We start from the raw sequence: 23042 nt of genomic DNA on the forward strand, positions 1-23042 counted from the left end.
CAAACGGAGGCTCCAGAGGAGAAGCAGTTTGACAGAGAAGCAGAAAGCTGTCAGTTCTTGGCCCAGACACCTGTCTGAGCCCCGCCCATGCAGGCACCCCCCCACCCCACCCCACTCCCAGGCAAGCAGTCCCTGTGTGCCCTGCTCCCAACACATTCCTGGTTGCTTGGGGGCAGCCAGGAGGCCCTACAGCCAGCATGCGTCATGGGCAGCCTCAGCAGCATTCCTGATGTCTGCTGCCGCCTGACTTTATAAGGGAGGAAGTTTGGGAGTCAGAGCTGCTGGGCAGGATGGCAAGTGGGGGATGCCCAGGGCCCGGGGGCAAAGGGGGGCAGTTGGAGAGCTGGACGTGTGTATGTTGGGGAGGTGTATCCAGTGGTACTGAGATGGAGCAGTAGGTGAGAGATAGTTGGGGAGAGAAGGGGGGTCCATATTCATTCATTCATTCATTCATTCATTCATTCATTCATTCTCAAATACAGCAATGCAGCCATGGAAAAGAAGAACCAATCTGGGGGAGACAGAAGGCATGAGAAAGATTTTAAAACCTTCTCCACAAAAACTGAACTCAGGGGTCCAGACAGGCTTAAAGAAGGAGATGAAGGAGGAGAAAGCAAGAGAGACACAGAAGGCTGGATGTCGGAGCAAGCCTGAGGCTGTGGACAGGAGTGAGGAGAATGAGGCAGGGGTGCTGCCAGCCAGCTGGGGAGGGGGAGGGGTCCTGCTCTCCGGCGAAGCCAGACTTCTTCACCGTAGCTCCTTGGGGTTTGGCACCAGGTGTGCAGATCCTGTTCCAGATCCACATCCTAGGCAGACAGGGGTGAGGCTGGGAGAGTCCTTCTGAGAAGTCAGAGGGGGGCTGTGGGGGAGTGCCCTAGGAGGGCCAAGGCAGGGATGAAGGGCTCTCTGTCTCCCTTATGGGTGTAATGTGGGTGGCCCTGTGTGAGAGTAAGGATGGGCCAGGTGCCCTGCCCCAGCAGCTGGGCCCACCCTGAGGTCACCCAGGTCCTGCAGAACTCAGGCCAGATCCTCTCCCCTTGTGCCTCCAAAGGATGTGCTTTTTCTTTACCAGCTTTCTGTCCCCAAGCCAGGGCACTTCTGAGGAGGCTGGGAAGGATGGAAACTTATTTAGAACCAGAGCTACAGACCCCGGGGCCAGTGACGCTGAAGATCCCTGCACTCCCCCCTTCCATTTCAGAGCTGGGAAAGCAATGCCGTGTGCTGATACTCAGTCCCCCAGAGCATCCAAGACCTGTGCATGGTCACAGTGGGTGGCACATAGCCACGAATGTGACTGAGTGCAGGTCAGTGCCACGTATCACAGTGTATGGATGGGAGTGTGGGGCAGGTGAGGATGTGGTGCGGTGGGTCCCGTCTGGCTCTAGATACTGGACATGACCCTTCCTGAGCATGCCTGACCCTGTGCCTACTCGGTGTCAGCCCCCACCTCAGCACGTCCCAAGGCTCAGTCCTTTCAACTGAGCTATCACCAAGCTTATTACCTCTGAGAGTAACCAGGGGGAAGGTTACAGGGAAAGACTTCAGGTCAGATCAAAGGGACAACATAACCTGCTCATGGTGGTGACAATGGGATCACAAGAGCCAAGCCCAGATGCTTACTACCTGCCAGGGCTAGCTGCCTGGGAGATGCACACACACCTGCAGACTCATAGCACTCACTGCTCTGGCTCTTCTTCCTCCCTGCTTCCAGCCTGAGAGTCCATTACCCAAGGCCACCTCAGAGGCCTGCTGACCACCTGCTCCTCTCTTACCCCACAAGCCATGCCCATAGGAAAAACAGTAGTTTAGTTCAAAGTCACACGGAACTTAGACAAGTAGCTGTTCCTCTTGGCAGATAGTAGCTTCCCAGTAGAATGCGGGACGCCAGGCTCTGTGTGCTCACGGCAAATGGCCTCCTCATCTCAACCCTATGGGAACCTTGGCCGGGGTCAATGTGGGCCTGTTCCTCTACATTCCAAGAACTCTTGAACCACAGGACTCACTGTCAGGGCACTTGACCTTCTGTTCGGTTGCAAGGTCAAGGAGGCCAGGGCAGGGCAACAGTTTCCTCAGCTATTGGCTGAATCCTGACCCTGGTCCCTGGCTTCAGTGGCTCGTCCTCTAACCAAGAGCTTAGAAGCCACCCAAGCCAAGGGTATATATATATATGTATATTTATATACATATTCTTATATATATATGTATATTTATATATGTATATGTATATGTATATATATAAACATTTCCAATTTAGGGACCTCTTCTAGAAGGTGAGTATCCCTGAACTGGTGGATTAGGCGATGCTAAACTTGGTCCATAGACACTGACAGGGGCAGGGCTGGTACCCTGGGCTCCCAGCCACATGTCCCAACCCTGGGGCCATGTGTGGCACAGAGGAAGCGGGAGGGAAAATGAGAGGTTTGCTGGAAGAAGCAGCTCAGAGTCCACCCAGGCTGGAGGGCCGGGGTGGGGAGGAAGCAGGGCCTCAATGGCGTCTTTGTAGGAAGCCCGGTCGCTCCCCTAGCCTGAGGCACAAGGGGTGGGGCTGCTGTGGTATGGAGCAATTCTGAGAGGCTTTTCCTTGCCTTATAATTTTCCTCCTTGTGCAGGGAGACGGCTGGATTTCCAGGCCCTCTTCCATATCTCCTTTCCCCAGCTTTCCTGGCCCTGGGGGGGATGGGGGGGCCCTCCTCTTAGAGGGCCCAGGCTGAGGTAGGGGGTCTCGCGGGGAAGAAACAGAGCAAGGGACCTTCCTCACCTGGCATTGGGCCTGCTCAACAGCCTCTTCCCCCAACAAGGCCCCGTGAGGTAGCTCCCGTTTTACTGGTGAGGAAACTGAGGCTCAAAGGGGGCACCACCTGTGCTAAGACGTCAGGAGGAGCAGTGGCAGAGCTGGATTTGAGCCCCTGTGCTCGAGGCTCTGGAGCTGGGTGTTGTGGTATCAGGGAGGGGCATGTGTACACAGAAGCAGTGGGGGGGGGGTTATTGTTGCGTGTGAATCGGAAGTGGGGCAGCTGGAGGAGGGTGTGAGAGCTGGCCCCTTGCCTGGGGAAGACACACTTTTTCCCTTCCTGTTTTCAGGGTCTCCTGGGGTTGGGGAGTGCGAAGAAGGGAGGGGAGAGCATTTGCTTTCCATGGTTGGCTTGGCAGCCGGCCTCTCCTGGTGTGGCTGGACGCGGGTCCGGTTCTGGGGCTGGCTGGATCAGGGAGGGCTCTTCTCCAGGGCTGGCTAAGGATGGCATGTTCCAAAAGCCAGTGATAAGTGTCGGCCATGCCCACTGGGGGTCTTAGAGGTCAGGGAAGAGGGTGGAGAGGCAAGGGCGTGGGCAAGAAGCCTGGCCCAGGGGGGCTGTGGGGCCACCCCCTCTCTTGGGCTGAATCCAGAGTCAGAAAGCATGTGGAAGCCTGTTGCTCATCTTTGAGCTCCCTTTCAGCTCTGGGATGAGAAACCGTTAGGGGTAGGGCCCTTGGGGAGGTGCCTTGGGGCTTCCCCGAGCCTGGCAGACTGGGCTTGGAGACAGTGAGTGTGTGAGCTGGGAAGGGGGGTTAGCGGAAGCAATGACTGTTGGTCTGGACACAGGCCTGGACCAATTTGGCCCAGCTTGTGCTCAAGAGTCTGTGTGTCCTGGAGAAGCCACCGCTCCCTCTGCCTCAGTTGCCCTATCCGAAGGGGATAATCCCACAGGTGGAAGTCCCATGTCCAGGAGACCAGAGGAAGCAGGGGCTTGGGATGGGGACTACCTCCCCCCCTCCCCCCCCCACCGCACTCCCCCAACACCTCCTAGCCACATGCAGCCATGCTCTCTTTGGCTTCAGTCTTCCCATCTGTGCAGCCTGGATGGGGAGCCTGACACAAACCTGGCTTGCCCAGCCCAGCTCAGCCGTTAGTGGCTGATAGAGAGGTGTGGTCACTACAGCAGGTATAGTGCAGCCACTTCTGGCCTAAGAGGCCACAAGCCCAACTCTTCGGGGCTCTGGACCCACCTGCCAATGCCCCAGAGACATCTGTACCAGACATACCCAAGCCCACCCAGCTCCAGCCAGACTCAGTGTCATCTGTTCCCAAACCTGCCTGCCTTCCAGAGAAGGCCTCACCACCCACCCACTGCTGGGTGGAAATCTGAAAGTCATTTTGGACATTCTCCCTCCTCCTTCCCCATGTTCCAACCATCTTGCCCCCAAATTCTCTTTCAAATTCATCTCCCCCTCTTGCTCTTCTGTGCCATCCCACAAGGCAGATGGTCACCATCCCTTGTCTGGCTCAATGAAGTTCCTGCCTTGTTTTGCTAATAGCAGCCACAGTTAACCCAAACTGAAAGTCACTCTGTCATCTTCCCTTGTCTGGAAGCCTTCGATGGCTCCTCATTGCCCCATGATCAAGCCCCCACCCTAGTATGGCACTGAAGGTGCTGGGTGACCCTGCCCCAGCCCTGCCAGGTTTTCCTGGTCACCTCCCTTGAACACCCCACATGCCAGCCTCACTAGACCTTGGGCTGTTTTCCATCCACGACTGACAGGTCCCCACTCCCAGCCTTTGCTCAGGCTGGGCCTCCTGCCTGGCCAGCTCTTCTTCCCTCTCTGCCTGTGGAATGCCCTCCTGCTCCTTTGGACAAGACAGGAAGTCTTCCCCCACCCTTCCCTACAGCCCAAAGTTCCTTCTCTGCAAAGACGCTCAGCTGTGGCTTGGGGAGTTGTGCCACTGTGGCCTCTCTGCTAACTCCCTGTGTCTACGGAACAAGACTGGCTCTGCTTGGTGAAGGGAGATGGGAAGCAGGGGGAGGGGTCCAACGTGGGGAGAGGGGCAGCTGCGTTCTCTCTGGTTGAGCCAGCCGCAGGGGCTCCATCTGCAAGCTGGCCCCAGCTCTCTCCCCCACTGTGTCTCACCTCCCGGCTTCTCTTCAGTCCTCCTCTCCCTCCAGGACTCCAGTGCCCAGGCAGGGGGCTGGACACAATGGCTGGGGCGAGGTCGGGGACTGCCCCAGCCAGGGAGTGCTTTTCTGGGCCTGTGGTGACAGAGTCTGGTGCTTGTTTTTAAAGAAAATAGCATCAGAGCCCCTATTTATAGCTGGAGGCCATAGCCACAGACAGGAGATGGCTGGGGCTGAGGCTGTGCAGGCTCCCGCTCAGGCAGGGGCTGGGGGTGGGGCCATTCCCAGGCCCCCTGCCCCCCTTTCTCAGCCTCTGAGGAAGTGCCCGTGGGATCCTGACATCCCCTATGACAGGATGACAGCATGACAGGATGACAGGATGTAGCCTGAGCTTTGGGGTGGGGAAAGGAGGGGACTTGGGTGAGGGGATGGAAAATTTCTCTCAGGATTGGTCCCTGGGGCCCAGAGCCCCTTGTGGGAATGCGTGGAGGTGAGGGTGTGTTGTGTCTGCTGGGAAGACAAGGAAGGACCTGTTGGGGGATGCCGGATGCAGAGGCAGTGCTCTGGGTTGCCACGGGGACGGGGATGGGTGAAGGAAAGGGAACAGAGCAGGGTCAGAGGCTGAGAGACAGACACGGGGAAGAGACAGAGGGATGGGGGAAGAGAGGCCTGTAGCTTGGCTGACACCATGTGGAGAAGGGGATAGAGAAGCCAGGAGAGACTTCAAGTGGAAGCCTCTGTGCCACAGAAAGTCTTCATGGTGCTCTGGGCAGTGTGGTCAAGGTCTGAGCTGGATCCAGTAAGGAACGGCCCAAACTAAGCATCTCTGTGCCCATCACCCCAGGAGGCCAAGCCTTGCCCACTCCCACCGCTGCAGGGCCCAGGACCTGGAGACCCTCAGTCTCAGGGTGGGAGGGCCAGACCTGTTGGAGGCTAAGAAATGCTGTGGGGGCATGGTGGACCCCGATGGGCTTTGTCACCAAGATTCCCTGAAAGACGGTCCTGGGCTGATGAGGCAAGGTAGTGCCAGGGCCACTGGGGACAGGTCTGAGCCCTGGCTTGCTAGGGGGCGGATTCCCCCAGGCCTGGAGGTGTTACTGGCAGAGGCTGCGGCCTGGGCTCACACCTGCCGCCAGCCTCTATTCGGACCCCTCCCTTGGTTGTGCCGTTGGAGGCTGTGGCGTGGCTGTAGCCTGAGGCATGTGTCATGGAGCCACGGCCACAACCAGTGACTCAGACAGTTAAAAAAAGGAGCAGCTTGGAGCGGTGACTCAACTGGCTCTGGAGGGGCTGGGTGGGTCCGGCTGGTACAAAATGGGGTGGTCTGGGTTTATTTTTGGTAGGGTGGGGCTGGGGCAAGGGGGTGGAAGATGGGAACCGGGGGTGGAGGAAGGCCGCTACCCTCATCCCGGGAGAGCCCCGGCGCTTCATGCCAACTTGGGAAAATGGTTTCTAAGTGCCGGGGAGCTCAGGCAGGCTGGGCCGCCTCTCTGCCCCCCTTCCAGGCCCAGCCCACTTCGCTGTATGGCCCCAGACAAGCAGCTGGCTGTCTCTGGACAGAAGCAGAGCCCCCTGTCCTATTCTCAAGAGGCTTGAGCTCAGAATTTTACAGCTGACCTTGGGGACTGAATATTCTACCCAGAGGCCCAGAGAGGGAGAGTCTGCCCAAAGCCACACAGCAGGGCTAGGTATCCCAAGGACTGTGGTTGCACAGCTGGCTCCAGTCCCTACATCTCTCCTGCCTCAAGGCTGTCAACAGTTGGAGGGACAGGCCCCCATCTGAGTACCTGACTCTGGTGGAGCTCAGCTGGGCTTCAGATGGATGGCCGGAAGCACACGGGCGCCAGATGCTGAAAGATGGAGCCTCAGCCGGGGGCGGGTGCCTGGATTCTATTAGAACATCCGGGGAGCTGGCTGAGCTGTGCCCAGTGGTCTTTTGAGAAGAGGCTATGGGGGTGAAGGCAGAGGATGCCCACACACCGGGATCTTAACCTGAGTGCCCAGCCCCTGCCCAGCCTCTTATCTAGAGTGTACCTACAGCTGGCACTCTCTGCAGCCAGTTTCCGAGACTCACTTCCTCTCATCTCCGCCAGCTCTGGTCTCACACATACATGGACTTGGGCATCACCAACATCCCCAATGGGTCCAAGCAGCTCAAGGCAGAGAGGGTCCCTCACTCCCTCAGTCTGGATTCTGTTCCTCATGATGCAGTGACTGTGCTTAAGGAGCAGTGCAACAGCCCCATGGGAGCTGTGGAAGCCATTTCACGTCACCAGGCCCTGCCTTCCACCCTGACCTCCAGAGGGGCCCCAGGCTTGGGCAGGGAGCAGGAAAAAGATGGGTGTCTAGGCTCCCCATCCTACAAAAGTTCCCGGTGCCTGCTCATTCATTCCCACCCATCTGCTCTCAGAGTCTGAGTCTCATTTGCTCATTCTTTCAACACATACTGATTGTGTTGCACCCAGGGCCCATGATCCATCTGAGGGGCTGTTAGGCTTTGGGATGGGGCTGGGAAGGGCTGTCCTGCTGCTCCTCGCAGTGGGAGAGGTGTTTGGGCCTCTGTCCAGGGAGTTGGCCAGATGCAGGACCCCCTCCCCCTTTCTGAAGGGTTCTGGGCAGACAGCAGCTGGCTGAGAGCTCCCTTGAGAACCCACCTCCCCTTTCCCATGTCACTGAGTCCCACACAGACTTGCTCACAGGGCTGCCTCATCCAATCCCCTACTCTGGAACCTTTCTCAAAGAATCCCCTTATTGCTAGGCTGCCCCTACTGCAGAAGAAAATGGTAATAACAGAAAATGCAACCTCAGGAGCGGGTACCTACTAAGCATTTACTCTGGCAAAGGGCTTGAGTCCTCAACACACGTAGAAGGTAGGAATCATTTATCCCCATTTTACAGAGAAGACTGAAGCTCAGAAAGGTCAAATCACTTCCTGAGGTCATGCATCAAGTGGTAGGGCTGGAATTTGATCCTCGGCTCTCTAATACCGTGTTCCTTACCACTGTGTGCCTGTTCTTCTGCCTCCCCCAGCCCTGTAGAGGTTCCTGGAGCTGAGGACTCCGAGGAGGGAGAGGTGGAGTGAGTCAGGACTGAAGGGCGGGAGAAGGCACACTCTTAGCTGCTCCAAGGCACCCAAAAAGGGTGATTTGTTCCTTCCCTGACCATGGTGGGAAGTGTGTGTGTGTGTGTGTGTGTGTGTGTGTGTGTGTGTGTGTCTGGGCCTGAGGCCGGCCTGGCCAGCCTCCAACTGCAGGAGAGCTGGGCTGGCCCCAGCTGCTGTGCACAGGGAAGGGGCAGGGAGGGGTTGGAGTCGTGGGAATCAGTATCCTGGGCCCACTGATATTTATAGCTGGCCCCTCCTGAAATGTGGGTGGGGGAGGGTTGCTCTTAGGTGGGAAAGGAAGTTGGTCTCCTCTCTCCAGCCCCCACCATCTCCCCAGAGAGCAGGCTGGCCCAGGCCAGAGGCCCTGCTTCGGCCCTGGAGTTGGGGGGTATGAATCCTGAGCTGGAGGTTTCCCCCAGGATCGCTGGCTGCAGGGTTGGATACTCTCCTTGCTAGGCCTTGAGCCTGGCTGCTGAGCAACACTGTATGGTGTGTGTGTGTGTGTGTGTGTGTGTGCATACATGCATGTACATGTACCTATTGGGCATCGTACTGATGGAAGTCATGGACTAGGGGGCAGAAAGGCCTGTAACCCCATAGTGAAGGAGGGCAGGGCCCCAGGAAGGAGAAGACCAGGCTGTGGCCCTCAGCAATCAATGGGTGGAAAAGGTCCACAGAGGTGGAGGTGCTGGAGCTAGACCTTGAAGGATGAGGAGAAACAGAGAAGACCAGTTCCAGGGAACAGCTTGAACAAAGGTGGAGGAGTGCCAGGGATTATGGATTATTACCTGATGGCCGAGTTCATCAGCCACTCTTTGGGACACAGGATGACATTGAATGCCGAGGCTGATATATTGGAGGGGGAGGGAGGGCCCAGCAGGTGTCTTTGGGCCTCTACAGGATGCTCAGGAATGTCCCGTTTGTTTCTAGGAACAGCAGGAACGGGATGTTGGGGCAGCAGAGGCCAGTCCCCATCCGTAGCTGGGAGAAAGCTGGGATTGTGTTCTGCTCCCTGCCTTCAGGCCCCCAGACCTGTTCCATCCGGGAAAGGACATCTTCCAGGGGCCCTTGGTATCCGTTTTGATATGGATTCTTTGAAAGCCAAGAAGTTCTTCCTTGTATCTGACCTGAGTCTCCCCTGCTCTCAGTATGTTTCAACTCAAAGCAATTCCTTGGTTTTCAAGTCTTTTTTTCCATTTTTTTTTAAAAAGCCACAGAACACTTTGCCAAAACCACATCCTACACAAAACCCAAATCTGTAAACATGCTCATGGAGCTACTATGCGTGAATTGGGGTGGGGCCGGCTTCCCACATTCCCGGGCTTAGCCACCTCTGAATGTAAAGCCCGGAACACCTTGGGCATAGTCTGAAAACCCCTGGTTGACTCAGTGATCAATATGCCCTTCTGTGGGCTCAGTCCTGTGTGGAGCAAGGCAGTGGATACCCCTGGTCTGCCTGCAGGAAGCTGCTGGTCCTGTGGCAAGGCCACCACCCAAACCAGGACACAAGGACACAGGGCAGGGAGGCTGGCCCCCACCCTGCTAAGACTTGGTATGTGATTCTGAGAAAGTAGCCTCCCCTCCCTGGGCCCCAGTTTCCTTACGAACCATGGGGGGGACTCATCTGGGGTGGGGAAACCCTGTAGTAAGGTCTGGGGGCGGGGCAGCTCACTGACCCACCATGACTATTAAGCCATGAGGGAGACACACACTGAAATGGATTAGCACGAGCCGTGGCTGGAGGCTTGGCTCAAGCACATCGGAGCCACCAGAGCTGGCTCCACCACAGGCTGGGAATGGCTGGGTCTGGGCAGCAGCTCGGCGGGAGGAAGGAATGGTCAACAGGACAGGCACTGTTCAGAGCTTGGGGAGCCATGCCACCAGGCCACCTTGACGGCAGCCCTCAGTGCTGCTGCCCCACATCTGAGGCGATCATGGCTTCATTTGCCACCGCAACCCTCAAGGGGGGTAGGGGACTTTCCTGAAGAGGATCTGCTTATGCTGTGACAAAACAGTGAGGGTCCGGAGAGGTGGGGTATAGGGACACAGGAGCTGTTTCTCCCTTGAAGACCTGTCTCTCTTCCCTACTGGGGGGGAGGGGGTGCCTGGGCCCACTGCTGGGTGACTACCTTCCTGGCCCGATCTGGGCTGTTGTTGAGTGGTAACACTGTGGCCTGTGTGCCCAGAGAGTTGCCTAAGGCTGGGCCCGGCATTTCTGTGAGCCTCAGTTTCCTCATCTATAAAATGGGGAATGTTTCTTGACTTGCAGTGCTGCTGTGAGGCTGCGGCCCAACATGGTTAGTGTCCCCCATGGGCTGTCTCTGGAGGTAGGGGCCCAATTGTAAGATGGCTCCACCCTCTCCCTTGTTGGGAATGATGCGCCCTTCTGAGAAGCCGAGAGAGCTAGGAGCCCCTACCCTGGGGAGAATCCAAGTACAAAGTTGTTCACACAAACCCGGTTCATTCCAAAATCACTCACGTACGTTGAGTAATAATGATAATGTAGTACTGTTGAAACTGGACATATGCTGGGGCAGGGAGTACAGTGGAGGCAAGAGGGGAGCGGGGTGGGGTCAGGAGTTGGGGAGAGGCTGTGAAGGAGCAGAGGGACCAGCAGGGGAGCAGGCTCGAGTCCTGGAGGAAGGCTCTTTGTTCATTCGTTCCCGGCACTGAGTAGGAGCCACAGCACAGCACAGCACCCCCTGCCCCCCTCCTGTCCTCGCCTCCTCATCCCGGGCACCGCCCAGCCCAGGTCTGTGAGTGAGCTGGCTGTGGACATAGTTGTGCATACTCACGTGCACACCCACATCTGTGTGCGCCAGTGAGTGTGTACGTCAGGGTTATTTCCAACTCCCCCTCCCCTGCCTGCCCCCTCCTGGGCAGCTCGCCCAGTTCCCAGAAGCAGCCTATACGCTTCCTTTGAAAGCTCCACGCACAGCCTGCTCCCCTCCTGCAGTCACTGCCAGCCGCCTGGCCCACCTGGCAGCCCCCTCCACAGCCCCCGGGGCAGGCAGCACTGAAAGACCCTTCTTGTCCTGCCCTGGAGGGCAGGCGAACGTTGGGTGAGGGGTGGCTCAGTTATACTTGGTTCTTGAACAGCTTTTCCAGAGTCTGGGTGGCCCGGGCCAAGGGCCTGGCCTCTGCCCTGCCCCAGAGGCCCCAGGAGCAGTAAGCTCACCTGCGCATACACACACACACACACACACACACACACACACACACACACACGCTCGTGTGCCTCAGAGGCTGTCTCCAGTACCATTGGTACCCCAGAAGATCCCTAGAGGCAGAAGAATCTACCCTGATTCAATTCCTTGCACTTGATGCCTCCATGGCCCTGTTCTCTAAGCTGCCCCCATCAGTTCAGAGTCCTCATGCGGGGAATGCAGAACCCTCCTTACCAGGAACTCCTGCCCCACCCAGTCTGACTTCAACCTTCTTTCACCTTCTGTCTTTCAAAGTCAGCTGTGTCAGCCAGGTAAGGGGTATGGGGGCCACTGGCCCCGCGGGCTCTGTGTTCACTCTGACCTCTCAATTTTACTCATGCTGTTCCCCTGACTGGAACGCCGTCTCCACATCAGCTCAAACCCAATCTCCTGCACTGCTTGTCCCTCTGCTGAAGGCCTCCCATAGGGCTCAGAAGGAGCTGGACACCACACCTATCATCCACACCGTGTCAGCATGGCTCTAGCCTAAGGTCCCACGCAGGTGGGGAGCTCCCTCAGAGCAGGGATGGGGGCTCTTCCTGGGCTGCCAGGACCCTGTGTGGGACCTAGAACACTTTGCTCCCTTTCAGGGGTCTGAGTTTCCCAGTCTGTACCATTGGAAGTTTGGCCCAGATGGTCTCCAATGGGGCTTGATTCCCAGGCCTCATGGCCTAGGTGCTCTGGAATGTTGATGAATGTAGGGAAAACATCCCAGTGTGCCTCACTCTGATACCTGAGACCTTGAGGGCCTTTGGGCTTGGGGTTTCCAGTAAGGATGGGAGTGATGCCTTCCTCAGGTAGGGGGGCTGATCCTACCAGGAGAGGGAAGTAAGGCAGGCATGGTGACGGAGATGGGTTGTTGAAGGGGAATCTGCCTGGGAGTGGGGGAGAAGATACCAGCCCTCCTGCCCCCTCCCCACTTCCAAATTCTTCCTAAAGGTAGGGATTGGCTTAACATTATAAAACCCCACTGGTGCCATGCCACTTTTCTGCTCTAAAATCTTCATCGGTTCCTTGTTGCCAACAGAGCATAGGCTGTGGGCCGTATTCTGCCATTTAAGGATTCTGTGCCCCAGTCCAATGGCTCTTCCTGGCTTGTGCTCAAAATATGCCTTCTAACCAGGCTGCTGGTCTTCCTATCTCAACATGATCTGCTCATATCCACCTCAGTGCCTTAGCTCAGGCGGAGCTCCTGCCTAGAATACTGACCCCCTTCCCATCCTCCGAGCCTTGGCTCAAGGATCACCCTCGGCCCTGCCCCAGCTTGCCTGTCAATTTCTCTTCCCCATACTCTTCATCTGGATCTTTGCAGACATGATAGGATCTGCTGTTTGAGTTTTAATTTGCTTTTCTGTCTCCTGAAAGAGTTCAAGTTTAGCCTATCCATTTCTGTGTACTCCTCATTGCCCAGCACCATGCTTGTATGTTTTTGTTGCTGAGAAGGTATTTGAGAATGGCTCTCGGTTGAAGCCCAAGGAGATGGGGGTGCTGGAATCTCTTGGCTGGAGTCTGCAGGTTGAATAAGCACCCTTCTCCAGTCACCTCAGATGGCCCCTTCCCACCTCTCCAGAGGCCCAGCCCATCACCCAGACCCCGAGACTTTGAAGGAGGGGGTCCCTGGGAACAGAAGCAAGGAGCCTGGGGATCCAGCTCTGACTCACCCCAGTGGGGGGTCCTCCCCTGACTCATTTCCCCTCTGGGTACCTCGTGATGCTGTCCATTAGAGCCGGCTTCCCTATGTGATGGGGAGCAGGGTGTGGCCTGGGCCCCTGGAAGGGAGATTCAGGCCCTTCTGTTCAAAGTTGCTTTTGGCAATGGTCCTGAAATATGTAGGCTGAAGCCCTACATACATGAGTATGATTCATACATGGGTAGTAATGACTGATAGGCCCCGAGGCCACAGTTCTTATGGCCTTACCTCAAGGAGAATGCTGTGATCGCGGACTTCTGGCATTTAACAGAAAGGACATGCACCCTAGTGCCTCTCAGAAGGTGAACTGCCACTCAGTCTCTGCTGGGGTCAAGCACCAATGGTGGGGACAGGGAAATGTGGTGGGGGTTGCCCAGGGCTGTCTGAGGGACGAGCTCCTGCCGGGGTGCAGGATATCTGAGGGGCCCTAGGAGGCTGAGCCTGTCACTAACCAGGCCTTCTGAGTTAGGAGAGTGGGGAGAGGAGACAGGAGCTAGAGAGGAGAGCAGGAGGAAGGTGGTGAAGAGGCCATACAGTCAAATGCACCTGGGGCTGGGCAGGGTCCCAGAGTGGTTGGAGGAGACCAGAGGAAGCGGCAGGCGGGAGAGACTGAGGTACATGTGGGACCCCATGGAGGGTGGGGCAGGGTGGCTCCCTGCCCATTTCTCACCATTCCTGGCCTGGACTGCTGAGGCTGGGGTACTGGCTTTTTGCTGTCGCTGAGTGTCCTGTGGGCACCAGTGCCGTCACCAAAAGCCTGCTGGGCTCAGGGAGCCCAGACAGCATTGGGCAGCCCCACTGGGTATAGCGGACTATCCTGCACGGAGGCCACACCCTAGGCCGACCGACTGGGGCCAGCCTCAGACAGCCAGAGCCCACAGAAGCCTCAAGATGGAGAGTTATCACAGGGGGATCTTGCTTCTACCCCGGACTGGAACTCCCAGAGAGCCCAGCCTGGAATGGCAGGAGCTTGTCTCCCAGTGGGGGCTACTTCTGGGCCCTCTTGTCCCATTTTTCTACCTCAGGAGCCCCCCACAGCTCTGGCAGTCTGGGTTGGGGGTCTCAGACCCCTTACTCACCTGCGGATGAAGGTCTGGCCAACATGACCAGGGTCAAAGCCAGGGCCAGGGCCAGGGCAGGGGCTGGAGGCGGAGGCTGCTGGCCGGAGCTCATCGCGGCCCGGCTGTGCAGCAGGATTTGCGAGGAGGAGCCGAGCAGAGTGGCAGTAGGGAGCCCGTGGACACCGAAGGCGCCAAGGCGCGGGCTGAGACAAGGCTGCTCTACGCCGCGGGCTGGGGCTCTGGAGCTGCCCGCGCCGCCACCGCCTTACTTAACTCCGGGGGCGGGGCAGGCGCCGACCCGCGCTCCGGTTTCAGGCTGGGGCTCCCCCGTTGGCCCCCCTCACCCCCAACTTTCTTAAAGGGCCCGTGCTGGGCTGCCTCCTCCCCGGGCAGGGGTGAGAGGACCCTTACAGCTGCGTTAGATCCAGGCTCCACCCTGGAGTTTTGGAACAAAGTCGCAGAGGAGCCTAGATCCAAGCCCTCCCTGAGCTCTGACCCAAGGGCTCCAGGAGACCCCCTCCGGGAGGAGACCTGAGCTGGGCAAGCCCCCTCACCTACCTCACTTGTCTCACTCTTGCCCTGCAGGGATTGGTGTGTGTGTGTGTGTGTGTGTGTGTGTGTGTCTGCTCCAGGCCTACGAGGACAGCTGTCTACCACTACAGAGACTGCTTTGGGGCTGCTTTCTCTGAGGCCTCCTCGGGTCTTCATTTGGACAGAGAGGCACTGGTCTGAGGTTCTGCACTGCTCTGTGTCCTCTGGCATTGTTACCTTGACCGTCTCTACCCTGCAGAGCCTCCACTTCCCAGCCTGTAAAGGAGAGATGTTCTAGACTCTCCCACAAGGCAGGAGGGATTCTCAATCCCACAGTATCATTTGCTTCAAAATAACCCTGTGAGGTGAGTGAGAACCACTCCCCCCACCCCTCATTTTATGGAAGAGAAAACTGTGGCTCAGAGCTGGAAGTGGTTCTTACAAGGCCCGAGGGGGAGTGTAGGTCCCTGGCCCTTTGGGACTAGAACCCCGGGCATCCTAACACCTGAATGCAGGTGTCTCAACTTCCTGGGGCTGCCTCCTGGAAATCTGGCCCCGGATTTAGCTCCCACCTAAAAGCTTTTGAGCCCTGCTCCTCTTGGCCCCCCACCAGGCAACAACATCAGTCTTGTCCCAAACCACAGGAGAGAGGGCACTCCTGAGACAGAACGTCCAACCCCGGAGACTCTGCCCGCTCTCTGCCTGGCCCCAGCATCTGCATCGCCTGGCCTCAGCTTCTCTGTCCAGCAGATGGGTGGAAGAGTGCCCCAGAGTGCTGTCCCCTCCCTTCTCTCAACAGAATCCTTCTTTCACACCTGCCTGCTCTAGCCCGCTCCCACCCCCACCCCACCAGCACTCTCTTCCCAGCTCCTCCCCACCTTTAAACATTTCTTATTAAAAAAATTATAAATTATATATTATAATGTATATTATATGTATAAATATCATATATGATATTAGTTTCAGATGTACACCATAGTGGTATATATATATTACAAAAGGCTCACCACAATGAGTATAGTTACCATCTGTCATCAAAGTTATAACAATATTATCGACTATTCCCTGTGCTGTTCTTTTCATCCCCTTGATGTATTTATTTTATAACTGGAAGTTTATACCTCTTAATCCCCTTCCTATTTTGCACCCCCCCCAGTTTGTTCTCTGTATTTATGACTGTGCTTCTGTTATTGTTTGTTTGTTCATTTGTTTTGTATTTTTATTTTTATTTTATGTATTTATTTTGAGAGAGAGAGTGCGCATTTGAGCTGGGGAGGGGCAGAGACAGAGAGAGAGAGAGAGAGAGAGAGAATCTTAAGCAGTCTCCACGCTCAGTGTGGAGCCCGCCTACAGGCTCGATCTCACAACCATGAGATCATGACCCGAGCTGAAATCAAGAGTTGGATGCTTAGCCAACTGAACCACCCAGGCGCTCCTGTTTTGTTTTTTAGATTCCACATATAAGTGAAACCATATGGTACTTGACTTTGTATGACTTATTTCATTTAGCATCATACCCTCTAACTCCATTCATGTCATTGCAAAGGGCAAGGTTTTGCTCTTTTCATTTTATGGCTGAGTAATGTTGCTTTGTACATATACACAACATCTTCTTTATCCATCCATCTGCCGATGGACACTGGGGCTGCTTCCATATCTTGGCTGTTGTAAATAATGCTGCTGTGACCAGAGGGGTGCATGTAACCTTTGGAATTGGTGTTTCTGATTTCTTCTTCCTGGAAGTGGAAATATTGGATCCAGAGGTTCTGCGGTTCTGAACTGCTGAATACCTAGAAGGGAAATATTGGATCGTATGGTACTTCTAATTTTAGTTTTTTGAGGAAACTCCACACCATTTTTCAGAGTGTCCAAGCCCTCTCTTTCACTAGTGACTGTCCTCCCAAGTATAATGACACTTCATAGTTTGCAACAAAATTGAGCCCCATTTTACAGATGAAGAAACTGAGGTTGAGAGACATTAAGGGGCTTGAGCAAGTCTACACAGCTGCGAAGATGTGGAACCAGGTCTTTGACCCCAAGCCCAGTGCTCTTAACCACCACAGCGTAGTGTGATGGTGTGGTGTCTGTGTGGTGTTTGTAAATGCTGATGTTGAACCTAGGCCCTGAGTTCGAATCCCAGCTCTCCTACTTAGCTGTCCAACCTTGAACAAGTTGCTTCACCTCTCCTGTGACTCGGTTTTTTCCTTTGTAGAATTGGGTCAGTGAGGATTCCGTACACTGGTGTACCTCATGTGCCTAGCCCGGGGCTTGGCATGCAGCAGACGTTCCATAGACACTTGTCCTTTCTCTTCCTTCTCTGTAGTCCTCACGTCTTTCTGCCCCTCACAGTTTGTACACAGCTTCATACCTGTTGCCTCCCTTGATGAAAAGTCAGCCCCTTCAGGGCTGAACTTTCCCCACCAGAGGCTGAACTTTCCCCACCAGAGGCGACTGCATACAGTGGGTGCTCAATAAATGTGCACTGGGGTTGGCTAAGAAGCCGGTGCTGCTGTTTTGTGGGGATTTTGGCAAACCGAAGGACTCCCATCTGGTTCACCCTAGGAGGCCTGGGGCGGGGCTGTGCTCAGCTGGTCTCAGTGGCAGTAAAGCCATTGATTCACAACTTGTCCCTGTTTTTCCTTCTCCCCAAGTCAGCAAGGCACCTGGTCCTTGTGAGGGGTTAATTACTGGCCAAGTGCGGGCCTAGGGTTGGGGGTGCTGCCGGGAAAACTGTGCTTGGAGGAAAAGAGTTTTCTTTTTCTGAATGAAAGAAGAGGGGAAGAGAAGGCCTCTGCTTCTTTATGAATCAAAAAACTTGGGTGGAGATTTCTACCCACCCCATCTGCCCTCCCCTTCCCTCCCCCTCCCTCTCCTCCCTTCCTTCCCCCTTCCCATCTTCTCTCATCTCCCCAAATCCCACCCACGCAGACTTACCCACCACTACCGGGAGTATGTCTGTGGAGCCTCCAGACAAGTTCCCGCCCACAGCTGAGGTTCAAGTCAGGATTAGGTCGCAGCCTCCCCCTGCCTCGTTGCTAGCTAGGGAGAGAAACACAGGCCTGGAAAAATAATGGCAACAAGCACAGCAGTACTAACCCGCACTTGCTTGTCTGCTGGGCCTTCCCAGTTACAAAACATTCACCTGATCTCTTGACAACCCTGGGAAGTATGCGTGTTGGGGGATAGCATTCCCTTTGCGCTGATGAGAAAACTGAGGCTCTAGTGGAGATACAGGATGCTGGGGCTCCTGCACACAAAGCTTGGCCTTTGTTTAGCCTGTAGCCCAGGGCTGGAACCCTGGATAGGTGCTGAACGACATCATGCCAGCAGACTGGCAGAAAGTTGAGGCCCCATGTTGCTTTGGAACTGATCTCTGACCACCTCCTGCTGTCTCAAGAGCAAAGGCTGTTGGACCCGGCAGTGCCTGCTTCTCATTTGTCCCCTCCCTGGCCTCCTCAGCAGGCCTCTCTGGGACCCTGAAGGCCAGGTCCTGAGCAGAACTGACCAGGACCCACCTATGTCACGAAGTTCTCTGGCGTGGGCTGGCCAGGTGCCCTCGGTGACCGTCTCTGAGTGCCCCTGCCTTCCCGGCCATATCTCAACTTCCTCCAGGAAGCCCTCCCAGTCCTTTCTGCCTTTCCACAAACTCCCTGGAGTAGTGATCTCTTCTCCTGGTGCCTCCCAGGGCATCCCTAGCCTGGTCAGGAGGCGTTACTCAATGCCTCCCTTTCCCCTAGACTGACTTCTTCTCAGCAAAGTACTGCACAACACTTGGGGCAGGGGAGAGGAAAACCCAGAACACTCTCGAAGAATGAAAAAGGATGCTCACACCTCAGGTGAAGGAGGATTCAAAGTGTCCTGAAGCTTCAGAGACCTATGGCATGTGCTGCCTCAGTTTCTCCAAGTGATCAGCCTCTGGGAGAACAAGACAACAAAAAGCCCAGCATCACCTACTTCCCTACCGGCAGAGTTCAGCTAAGACGCTGGACACGTACTCCTGGTCACTCTCACCCTCAATGATTCTTGGACTCAGTGCCGGCTCTGGCAGCAGCTATGGCTTGGTCCTGCCCCTGGCCAACGCCTGGCAGTCTGAGCGCCTCTGTGTTTTGCACTCTGACCACATGGGCTCCACCCAGGGAACCTGTGGCCGAAGCCAGAGTGCTGGTAAATGGTGGGTACTTATGCCCCAGATGGAGTGGCGTGTGCACTGGGGTGTACTCCAGCCGCCCAGGTCCTGCCCTCAGGGAATTGGCCTTCTGCCATGAAGGACACAGAACCCAGGCCACTACTGCGCAAAGGGACACAAGCTTTTGGCCCCAGTTCCATGGCCCTGCAGTCTCATGGCCAGGGGCTCCCAGGCCTGGGCTTGTGACCCGGGCCTCTGCTGGGAGTGGTCTTGCTTCTGTTCCTGGCTGGAGGCATCCATGGGGCTCCTGTAAGTGCAGGCAGCCTGGCTCAGGAGGGGCGGGGGCAGCTATTCCCAACAATTACACAATTCAGGAGCTCAGAAGTTGTGTTTGCTGTCTTCAGGAGCCAGCTGCGAATGGGAAGCTAGTGGCAAGGCTTTGCTCTGATCGGGGGCAGGCTTTGAGCCACACCCATACCCTGCAGGGGAGACAGGGGTGAGGGGTGGTGCAGGATCCCCTCAGAGCCTCTGGTCCAAGGGGCAGGACTCATTTTCCACACCGTGTCCACAAAAGCTTGTGGCTTCAGTGGCTATGAGCAGCTGGCCACAGCTGACTCCCCTGGGGTCATGCTATTTCTAAATGTTGGTTCATGCTGTTAACCCCTGCTGTGCTCCACCAGCAGACATCAGCAGCCTGCAGAGAGTACGTCTGGGGAGGCGGGAAGGAAGAATCCTTGTCTGGATGGAAACTTTGTGAACATGCTTGCTCCGAGTCTAGCACGGGGCAGGCAACTTTGGGGGTTAGGGCAGGGCTCCTAAAAGAGGGATGTAAAATACCTGCTCAGGACGGAAATGAAGCTTGTGATGGGCGTTAGGAGACGTGGGTCTGAGCTGGCGGCTGGGCAGGGCAGTGGAAAGAATGTCGGGTCAGGAGCCAGAGGTCCAGTTCTGCCAAGCCTTTTCTGTGTGGCCTCAGGTGAGTCACTTCGCGTCTCTGCACCTCTTCTCTCATCTGTACGTTGTAGAACCGCCATGGTGCTTGCACGATGTTTTCCAGCAGAGATGCTGGCGCTTTATAAACCACGAAGGGCTGTGCCTGGTGGTTATGATGACGGCAACCGTTGATGCCAGGGTCCTACTCTCTGAGCGACTCCCAGGTGTCCCTTGAAGGAAAGGCAAGATGGACAGCCAAGAGACAGCCAGGGCACGCTGGCAGAGCTGTCTTCAGCCTGTGTGGGGCTCAGTGAGGATGCCGCCCTACATGAGAACACTGAAGTTCAGCCCCTACTGACCCCATTGGCTCGCTCTCCTTGTACAGTGAAATCCTGTGGTAGCCAGCCTCCAAGATGGCCCTCTGTCATCCCCCACCTTCTGGCATTTGCACCCGTGTTTAGCCACCTCCCACACTGAATAGGGCTGACCTGCGTGGCCACTAAGGGACTGCAGCAGTGACTGAGTGTGACTTCCAAGGTGAGGTCATAAAAGACATGGCAGCTACTGCCTTGCTCTCTTCTGACTGCTTGCTCTGCGTGCCAGCCACCATGACCTGAGGAGCCCGTGGGGGGCCCATGTGGAGAAGAACTCTGGCCTTTGGCCAACAGCCAGGACCAGTTCACCACTCATGTGAGCGAGCCATCTTGGAAATGGGTCTGCCAGCACCAGTCAAACCTTCAGATGACTGCAGCCCTTACTGCCATCTTGATTGCTGTCTTTTGAGGAGCCTGAAGCCAGAACCATCCAGCTATGCCACTTCTAAATTCCTGACCTACAGAAACTATATGCAATGGTAAACGTGTATTGCCATCTTAGGCTGTTAGGTTTTGAGGATAATTTATTATGCAGCAGCGGATAACTGATACAGACCCATCCAAGTATAAGTAGTAGTCCAGTGAGCCAGACTGGGCATGGCGCTGGGACTCTGCTCCCACAAGAAGGAACGTTTCCTTGATCAATCAATGGATCAACCCATTCATTCATTCATTCATTCATTCAACAAATATTACTTTTAAAAAATTTTATTTATCTTGAGACAGAGAGTGGGGAAGGGGCAAAGCAAGAGACTCCCAGGCAGGTTCTGTGCTGTCAGATTGTTCTCAAGAACCATGGGATCACGACCTGAGCCAAAATCAAGAGTCGGATGCTTAACCAACTGAGCCACCCAGGCGCCTCTGGGTATGTTGATTTTGAGGTGCTTGTGAGAAACCCAGTGATACAGTGTAGGCTGTAGGACGTGTGGGTCAAAGCCCCCGAGAAGGCCTGGGCCAGGGGCGCGTCTGTTTGGGAATTGTTGGAGGACAGACAGTGGGACTGAAGCAACAAGAGGGTGGGCTTCCCTGGCGAGAGGTGGGTGGGGTAAAATGACAGGAAGGCCCAGGACTGAACGCTGAGACACTAATAGTTCTCCTCTTAACCTTTTTTGGGACATAATTTCACACTTGCAGAAAAGCAACAAGACCATTACAGATGTTTCCCACATACTCTTCACAAGATTTACCAAACATTAATATTTCACCAGATATTAAATTTTCTAGGTATATATGTATTTTTTCCTGAGCTATTGGAGAGTTAAGTTGCAGACATGATGCTCCTTTATCCTTGCATACTTCGGTGGCTATTTCCTAAGAACAAGGGCCTTCTCTTTCACAACCAGACAGCCATGATCAAAATCAGGAAATTAACATTAGTACAATGTTCTTAATTAGCCACAGACCTTTGTCCAGTTTTGCCAATTTCCCCAGTAATATCCTTGATAGCAAAAGAGAATTCTGGCTGTGGCATTGCATTTTGTTGTCCTCTTTTCCTTTTTTTTTTTTTTTTAAAGTTTATTTACTTATTTTGAGAGCGAGTGGTGGAGGGGCAGAGAGCGAGAGAGAGAGAGAGAGAGAGAGAGAGAATTCTGAGCAGGCTCCGCACTGCCATCGTGGAGCCCCCATGCAGGATCCGAACTCATGAACCATGAGATCATGACCTGAGCCGAAACCAAGAGTCAGATGTTTAACCGACTGAGCCAGCCAGGGCCCCCTCATTGAGGGCCCCCTCATTGAGAAACCTCTTGAGTTTCTGTTAATCTGGAAAAGTGTTTTTCTTCGGTGTTTCTTTGTCTTTCATGACATTGCCATTTTTGCAAAGTGAATCTTGATTTGAGTTTATCTAGTTTCTTCATAATTGGATTCAGATCCTGCATCTGCAGTGGGAAGAACCCAGAAGTGATGCTGTGCCCTTGTCAGTGCCTCCCCCAGGAGGTGCAAGACATTTATCTGTCCCACTGTTGATGATGTTAATTTACATCACGTGGTTGAGGTGGTGCTTGCCAGGATTCTCCCTGTAGAGTTACTGTTTTTCCTTTTGCAATTAATAGATATATGCCAACATTGAAAGGTCAGATTGAGAAGGAGGAGCCAGGAAGAAGGCTGGGAAGGGGCAGTGGGGACATGGGGTGCTGCGGGTAGGGAGGGAGTGGTTGGTCATTTGGTCCTGGAAGCCAATCTGACGAGGGTGAGAAGTGTCCATTGGCTGCAGCTTTCCCTGTCAGGTCATAGTTTAGGCGGAGTGACGGCCTGAAGCCAGCCTGCAGAGCTGAAGAGTGAAAGGAGGCGACAACAGAGACAACAGGGAAAATGCCTCTTCGGGGAAGTTTGTCTGGACGAAGGGAGAGGGATACAGGCAGTGAAGGAGAGGTGTGTGGGGTCAGGAAGACGGTTTCTAACAGATGGAAGGGTATGTGTGATAGGAAGGGACCCAGTGAGGGGTTAGACATCTTTGATTCGGTGGAAGGAATGGGAGAAGGTCTTGATGAGCCCTCCTGAGCCCCAGGAGGGAATGGAAGCAGTAGGCGGCAGGAGCCGGTGGCCCCAACAGCAGGGTAGGGAAGGTCTGGGTAAGAGTGCTGTCTGATGGCCTATTTCCTCTGCTGAGAAGGAGGTTGGAGCAGGGGGCCGGAAGGAGGGCTGGGCAGGTAGAGGGGAATGAGCTGTGTTTGAAGCGACCTCTGGGGAGAGGGAGAGAGCAAGCCGGCCGGTGTGGTGATGGGCACTGGGCAGTGTGGAGGCCAGTGCAGGGTTCGGAAGCCACAATACTAATCCCAACAGCTTTTCGCTGCCTGGTTCAGGCAGACAAGGCAGACCTGGTGACTCAGGGCTGGGGTGTCCCGGGGGGCAGCTGGACAAGGAGGGCGGTGAAGGCAGGAGGGGACAGAAGGCCAGGGAGAAGGAGCACGGTGAGCGGTGGGGTCTCACTGCTGGCAGGCGATGTGTGCAGCCAGAGTGGCAAAGGCCAGAAGTGTAGGCTGGCACGCCTTCCAGAGGGAGGTGGATGGTCAGTGACCCGGATGGCGGTGGGAAGCCTGGTGTGTGCTGGGGAGAGGGGGCTGCGAGGGAGTGGAGGGGAGGAGTTTGGAGAGGAGGAAATCTGGGAACTGAGAGGCCAAAGGATCGGTGGTTCCCTGGAAAGCCTTGTCA

The 23042-nt window shown here is 55.3% G+C and overlaps 1 protein-coding gene and 1 long non-coding RNA gene across 2 annotated transcripts in view; both read right to left on the reverse strand.

Annotated features, from left to right (window-relative positions):
- Positions 1-14232, reverse strand: part of CSPG4 (chondroitin sulfate proteoglycan 4) — a 40748-nt gene extending 26516 nt beyond the window's left edge. The window contains exon 1 of the mRNA XM_025919764.2: positions 13947-14232. Within this exon, the coding sequence (XP_025775549.2) occupies positions 13947-14040 (94 nt within the window). The 5' untranslated portion in view covers positions 14041-14232. The remainder of the gene's footprint in view (positions 1-13946) is intronic.
- A 1708-nt stretch (positions 14233-15940) lies between these two features.
- LOC147580335 (uncharacterized) lies at positions 15941-20007 on the reverse strand. The gene is made up of 3 exons (XR_015252809.1): positions 19423-20007; positions 17394-17498; positions 15941-16249 (listed from the first exon to the last, which is right to left on the reverse strand). It is a non-coding gene; the product is annotated as an uncharacterized LOC147580335 (long non-coding RNA).
- Between the last annotated feature and the right edge of the window lie 3035 nt (positions 20008-23042).

This window comes from Puma concolor, chromosome B3, assembly GCF_028749965.1.
Source record: "Puma concolor isolate L17-30 chromosome B3, mPumCon1.1.hap2, whole genome shotgun sequence".
Taxonomy (NCBI): Eukaryota; Metazoa; Chordata; class Mammalia; order Carnivora; family Felidae; genus Puma; species Puma concolor.